This window comes from Zingiber officinale, chromosome 9A, assembly GCF_018446385.1.
Source record: "Zingiber officinale cultivar Zhangliang chromosome 9A, Zo_v1.1, whole genome shotgun sequence".
NCBI classification, from domain to species: Eukaryota; Viridiplantae; Streptophyta; class Magnoliopsida; order Zingiberales; family Zingiberaceae; genus Zingiber; species Zingiber officinale.
The window spans coordinates 118,958,053-118,964,968 of NC_056002.1; the positions used below are offsets into that span (position 1 = coordinate 118,958,053).

The window sequence follows — 6,916 nt, forward strand, 5'->3', positions numbered from 1 at the left end:
TTCATTTTCATTATACTAACTCTGACTGATTTAATCATTTTATTTACTGCTTGTTCATTTTAAAATTCATAATGTTATTCCCTCCCCCCCTCCCTTCCTGCTCCCAAACGTCGAGTTCAATCCCACACATAAAAAAACTCATTATTTGGGGAGGGGGGGGGGGATGACAGAATATTATTACTCAAAAACTAATTCAAAAACAAGTAAACAAATGTTTAAATAGTCTCAAAACCTTAACCCTAACTCTACAAAAGATAAAAGCAATATAAATTATAAAATAGTCCAAAAAATAAATAAAAAAACTAAACTCTGAAAAATCTTCAAACTACAATTTTTAGGTTTGAAACTGGGCAGTTACAAGTAAACTCGATATCCAACTATAGATCTCTGAACGATTTTTGATTTGATATATTACAAATCACATGATTCAATCCAAATAAAAAATTATAATCTTTCAAAACTTCCACATCAACAACTCTCAACAAAAAAGAAAAAAATGCATAAATTCATTTGTAATGTAAAATTATACCGATCCTACTCCGATTCCACTGCAAAAATGATCCAGGACTGATTTGGTGCTTTCGAATCGTTAGATCATACGATCCGGATCGCAATTGCCAGCAGCAAGCAAGCAAGCCAGCCAGCCTTTAGGCTTAATTCAGTTCAGACCCCAGTTATATGACTACATCACAAAGTTTGAGGACATGATCTGAACTCTTTGTCGGGTTGACTTGATATGACTCTACTCTGACGAGTCCGACACCTACTACCTAGCCCCTCCCTGCTGCTTCCCCCACATCACCATAAAATTCTTTTGTCCAGAATAATAGAAAGCTTGTGAAGTAACAAGATAGGGATACCACAAACTTCACTGTAATATATTTCATTCTACAAAGCAAAGCAACAGACTGCTCTGGGCAAGTACTGATATGCACTAATTGCACCATGTTTTGGAATCAAACACACAAGGCTAGTGGCTATAACCATGCATAACCCAACACTGCTCTGGGCAAGTACTGATCATGACAGGCTTTAGGCTTATCCAACTATATGATACAAGGAAAACGAAAGCAAAATGCAACCATGCGTTTTATGTCTTACCGATCGTATAATTAATATATATAGCCGTAGTAGTAGTAGTCCCAGTGCGTGTGCGGGCTTCACATGGCTGCCACTGCTTCAAATCTGGGTTCCTTTGCCTCGAATTTCTGCTTCACGTACACATCCATGTAGTTTCCGAACATGAATTTGGGATAGGAGGAGGCGGCAGGGGCGGCTGCCGGCGCGATGGTGGCCTTGAGCGAGGGGTTGTAGAAGGAGGCGATGGAGCGGCGGTTGCCGTCGCGGGTGGCCAACACGCGGTGCCAAGTGCTCTTGTACCGCCCGTTGCTCACCACCTCGATCTGGTCGCCGGTGTTGATCACGATGGAGTTCTTCACGGGCTGCACGTCCACCCACTCCCCGTCCTTGAGGATCTGCAGCCCGCCCACCTGGTCGTCCTGGAACAGCAGGATGACGCCGCCGGCGTCGGTGTGCGCGCGGAGGCCGTCGACGAGGTCTGGCCGCGGGCACGGAGGGTAGTGGCTCACCTTGGTCCCAAAGAACGCCTCTTGCTGCCCGTCTCCCGTGAAGGCCTTCTTGATGTAGCCTTTCTCGAGGCCCAGGTTCTGGTCCATCAGCTCCATTACCTTCTCCGCCAGCTTCCTCACCTCCTCCCTGTACTCCTCCATCGTCTCCCTACGAATCATTAAAGCCCAGACATGTATATTAATCAAGTCAAAATAGAGTTATCTTTAATTCAAAGTTCATCATACTTGAAGTCATGGGGATTTGAAGGCCACGCGTTGTCGTCTTGGAGCACGAACACATCCTCCCAATCGACGTCTTTCAATTTCTTGACGGCCTCACCTTGGCTTTCTCGATCCACCAGCTCGTTCAACGACCGGACAGGGGAGGACTCGTTGAACCTTTCCTCTCGCAGTTGGTAGCACTCGGAGCAAACCTTCTTCACGCGTTCAAGTAGCTCCTCAGAGATTCCGTGCTTCACCAGCTGCTCGCGAACACGCAAATCAAGCATTTAATTGTAAAAAACGACTTCAGATTGATTCGATACCTGAAAGAATCCCCACTCTTCGCATCCATTGGCAATCTGTGCCAACGTCAAGGCCCTCTCATCACCCTGCAGCTTTGAGAAATCAATCACCGGGATCATCTTGCCTCGATCGAGCTACACAAGAACAGGACAACTGTGGGAGATTGTAAGCTTGGCTATGGAAGCTCTGTAGGCCTCTTGCAACGGATGCCGGAACTGCGCAGGCCTCCGGTGGCCTTTTATAGCGCAAACTCGTTGGATGTCAACTGCTAGTTTAATTTTGGATTAAGAAACCAGTCATCAGTGCGGCAGGGGTTATTAGTTTTATATCCAGATAAGATTAAATAAAAGCTCAAGTCAATGTTGCATGTTTGCAATGGCGGCGAGGTAATTACCAGAAGAACACCCACCGGACTGGGTTGCAATTTGCAAATAGGGACGGCAATTATAGACTGTCATGCTCTTCGAAATCATGGATTAGTAGGGAAATGGACACGGTCACTCTGCTCATGTCTGACACTTGATCTGTGGCTCCATAACTCAGCCATGCATCTGTGTCTTCCACCATATGAGTCGCTTTCTCCATTGACTGAATCAAAGAAAAAGCTTCAGCCTAATTAAGTAGGAACGAAGCGATCTCAGACTTACTATAAGCGGTATTTCCCAAACCTCGATGGCAATAATCAGCAGCAGCAATGATTCAAAGCAAATTCAGATTGCTAGATTCGCTGATCATGTTGGGAGTAATCTGGGAATTCTCTGCCGACTTGATCATTTTAATCGAGAGTACCTTTCATATATTTTTTTTTGCTGGGTCAAATGAGAGTTACATTTATGATTGCTTCTAAAATGAAGTCCCCACATGGAAAGTGACATGCTGCTTCTTACGGACTGTTTGACTTGCAAAAAGAATAATATCGCATGATCGGTGGCCGAGGCCAAGAACAATGTATGGAGCAGGGAAGAGACTTTGGTGGCGCATTATTGAAGAAGAACGACTCACTCAACCATGAAGAATGAAACCTCTTCTTTAACCTTAATTCATCTGATCAATGGATTAAAAACAGAAGCAGATTAAGTGAAGAACTGTTATTTGGTAGAAACACCTTTCTAATTTGACAGAATTAAAAGGAGAAGACTGCACAAGCGTGGGAATATTATTAGTGGATAACTGAAAGAAGGCTACATTTATGGTGGTGGTTAAGTTTACCTGCCAATTTGAGTGTTTAATGCGTCGTTCTCCGCACGTTCCATCCCATACGCGCTTGTCCATTGGCTATCTGGAAGACCTAAAATTTCAAATCATGTCTATCAATCAACTGACTGGCACCATTCCACTAGTTTAATTAATTCAAATAAAAATTCGTTAGAAGTCTAATATTCACTCCCCCAGTCCAAATATAACTATACTCATCTTGAATATTGAGGTAATTGAATTGAAGTTGATAGGCAATGCTTGGTTATTGAAAAATCTCTATGGAACTAAGTACTCAATTTAAGTCCCCCAATCAAGAGCATTTTTTATGCGTCCTTTATTCAAAAAAGAAAATGCCAAGTGAATTATATTTTTATGGGTTGATACATACAAAAAATGAGTTTTCTTGCTGAAATTATATTTGGAAAAGAAGCACCAAGTATCAAGCTTCAATAAAGGAATCTTCAGTGTAGAAATAATATTTTGGAAATAACACAAGCAAGAAAGATGAATATAGTGGGATTTACCTTGAATCGTATGTATTTCCTTCAAGGTTACTTCAAAAGATTTGTTTGTTGATAGAATCAATAATAACCCATAATATTGAACTACCTTGGTGGTGTGTCAGTGTTCTGCAGTAAAGGAACTGAAAGGAAACTCTTGAGAGAGGATCACTGAGCAAGGGAAGGGAAGAAACGAACAGTGAAAATTTTATTGTATAATTCAATAAGAAAAATAATAATAAAGAAGCTAGATAAAACAACGTCATAGGTTCATGAAAACTCCTCTTGTCAAAATCCTCTGATTCTTGGATTGCTACAACAATTAAATTGAACTTCTCAAGTAATTAATGAATCTTTTTAATTCCTCAAATGTCTTTCCACTTTATAGTATTTATTCTCAATTCGTTGGCAATAGAGGAATTCTTATAAAGTAGCCCAAAATATATAGCTCATTTAAATGAAATTTGGCATGAAGCAATTATTACTGAATTTTCTCACCCTATCAACATCTTTATAGCAATCTTGAAGTATTTCTCATACTTATTTTAGTTATACTCATGTTCAAATGTCAACTTAGTCACTAAAAAAAGTTAATTAAAGACTAATTTCCCCCCCATGATCATGAAATCACGACTTAACCCTCTCTCATATTGTACTTCTGCTTCCCTCCCTGATAATCAACTTGCGAATTTTGACCCAGCCTAGCCCCCACTATAAGACTTAGTCTTCTCCCTCTTCGGTGACTTCTTTACTCTTTCAATCCAAGCACCAAGAACCACTTTAAAATTTTGATTGCTTGATCAACACTTCCCTGTATACCCTAGTCGTCCATTGCATTTGTTGATCACATCGTAATCCCTAGTGTCACCCTTAACTCTCACATTCTTTGTAGTGTATCATTTGTCTCAGTCGCACAACTGCTCATAGGTGGTGATTGTGTCTAAATACTCCCTTTCTACCTTGAAATCCCTAAAACAACACTCCTCTCCTATTTTTCCTCTTAGTGTCACCTTCCTTCTAAATTGTCTTTGCTCATATTAAAAATCCAGTACAATGCATATGTGCATATGTGCCTATGCGCCAATCTCTACATTTTCTATCTAATGAAAAGGGGTGTTAGCCTATGTCCAATGGATTTGTCAATTCCTCTATTGCTCAAACTTAGCACAAGAAGAGTGAGGTTGCACCTCCTACTATATAGAAGCAACAGAGTGACCACCTACTTCCCTTCGAGTGACAAGAGATGCATCTTTATCCTCTTTACAAGAAACAATTGTTGTCCCCTACTAATTCTGGTGACTTGATGATATCTTCTCCTGTTCTCCATGTTCACATCTTTGTTGCAACTCTGCAAATTGACTATGTGAAGAGAATTTCTCTTAACCCCTCAGATTGGCCTACATCTATTTAAGTTGGCAAGGAATTTGGAATTAGTTTTCCTTATCATTTTAGATCCCTAAAACCCTTATATGTCTTATGACAACAACTTGAAGATTGAAGAAAAGGCTACGTTGGATGAATGTGTATACCATCAACAAGGCTCCTCTTTGAGGTACGATCCTTCCCTTTCTTGAAGGCAATCCCATTAGGCTAGAGGATCAAGTAAAGGATGGTTGGGTAATGAATTGAATGATGGTGAATTGTAAAGTGATTGCACTACTTCCATTAACATGAAGTGTGTTATGTTGAATTTGAGTATAATCAAATGTTACACCCCCTTGGGGGGAATTTAGAAATAACGAAGGGAGTTTTTTTTTTTTATCAAAGACTTAGAATTGAGGCTACATGTGCTTTGTGAGGTAGAATATCACCCTCTTATTGTCAAAGCTCAACCACCACAAGATTGAGCCTAGCCAACAATTTAAACCCTAGTTAAACCATATCCCTAACATAGTGAGAATTTGCCTTGTTTTTTCTAGCTCCTTACTTTGACATTGTTCTCATAATATGTATTGTTAGATTCACCATGCGTGCATGTATAGAATATTAATGTAATATACTTAGAAATCCCATGCTTAAAGATTTAATTATTGGTGCATGTTTGATCATTCTTTTGAGTTGTACTATTGTCACACCGATAGAATTTTATTGATAAATATATTAGAAAAAGAATTTAGCCCATCGATCAAAACAACCAATTGGGGGGAGAGAGATTCTCGGCTTTGCAGTCAAAGCAAGCAGGGGCGGATCCAGGATTTGAATATTGAGGGGGCCAAAACTTGTGTCGCTATATTCATTGTCGATTGTGTGGGAGAATTTAGAATTCATTACATATTTAGAAAACTCCGTGACCTAAATTTTCTATTGGTAGTTTGATATCAATATCTCGAAATAATATTGTGACATTGAAATAAGCTGTCGGTCCTTGTTTCACATCGGAGCTACATGCGAACTTGTTAGGGTAGAATTCAATTTGCCATCCTTTTGATCATTCACATCTATTCAGCATCTATTGCTTTGCATTTCATTATTGCTATTCATAATATTGGTTTATTAATTGATTAGGTACTCTAATTACTACATCAAGTTGAAGCGTCTGAGTATTCGAATTGCTTTCCTCTCACATTCGTGGCATTCTTCATATGCAGGTACTCCTTATCTATTACTCTATTTGCCATCAAACAAAAATATATATAGCTTTCACCTACTCAACTTCACCTGTAGAGCCCAATAAATTCTTCACTGTTGACCAACAGAGCTCGATGTTTTTCAGGGGGTCTCTTTGTTGATCGCAAAATGCCTCTATTTGGCATCCTATCATCAATATATACACTATTTCCATTCCTTGAATTTTGTAATAGCAGATCTAGAGTCTGTCAATGTTTTTCTTTGGTTTAGTTTATCCTTTGTTGAATATTCATTGTATCTTATTCTTTGGAACACTCCAGTCTAGAAGATATGGAGTCTGTCAAGTCTGCAACTGAAGAGTAGAGACTTCCTCCACACTATCAGCACCCTACTTTTATCTTTCTCGTCATTAGCAACCTCAATGCCACTGGCTATGCAATATGCTTCAGTGTTCGGATAAACCTTCACCATGATCCACCAACTTCTGGTTTCTCCGGACGGCAATTTCGAAGAGATATCTCTGCTTGAGTCTCTTCAAATTTTGCTCGTTAGAAGAGA

The 6,916-nt window shown here is 39.8% G+C and overlaps 1 protein-coding gene and 1 long non-coding RNA gene across 2 annotated transcripts; one reads left to right on the plus strand and one right to left on the minus strand.

Moving 5' to 3' along the window:
• Positions 1-857: 857 nt before the first annotated feature.
• Positions 858-2,366, minus strand: LOC122018536 (1-aminocyclopropane-1-carboxylate oxidase-like). The gene is made up of 3 exons (XM_042575877.1): positions 2,114-2,366; positions 1,815-2,050; positions 858-1,737 (listed from the first exon to the last, which is right to left on the minus strand). Exons 1-3 carry the CDS (start codon positions 2,210-2,212, stop codon positions 1,161-1,163), a joined length of 912 nt encoding a protein of 303 aa, XP_042431811.1. The 5' UTR covers positions 2,213-2,366; the 3' UTR covers positions 858-1,160.
• Positions 2,367-5,970: 3,604 nt separating this feature from the next.
• Positions 5,971-6,710, plus strand: LOC122020625. Its single transcript, XR_006122265.1, has 2 exons — positions 5,971-6,378; positions 6,679-6,710. It is a non-coding gene; the product is annotated as an uncharacterized LOC122020625 (long non-coding RNA).
• The last annotated feature ends 206 nt before the right edge of the window (positions 6,711-6,916 follow it).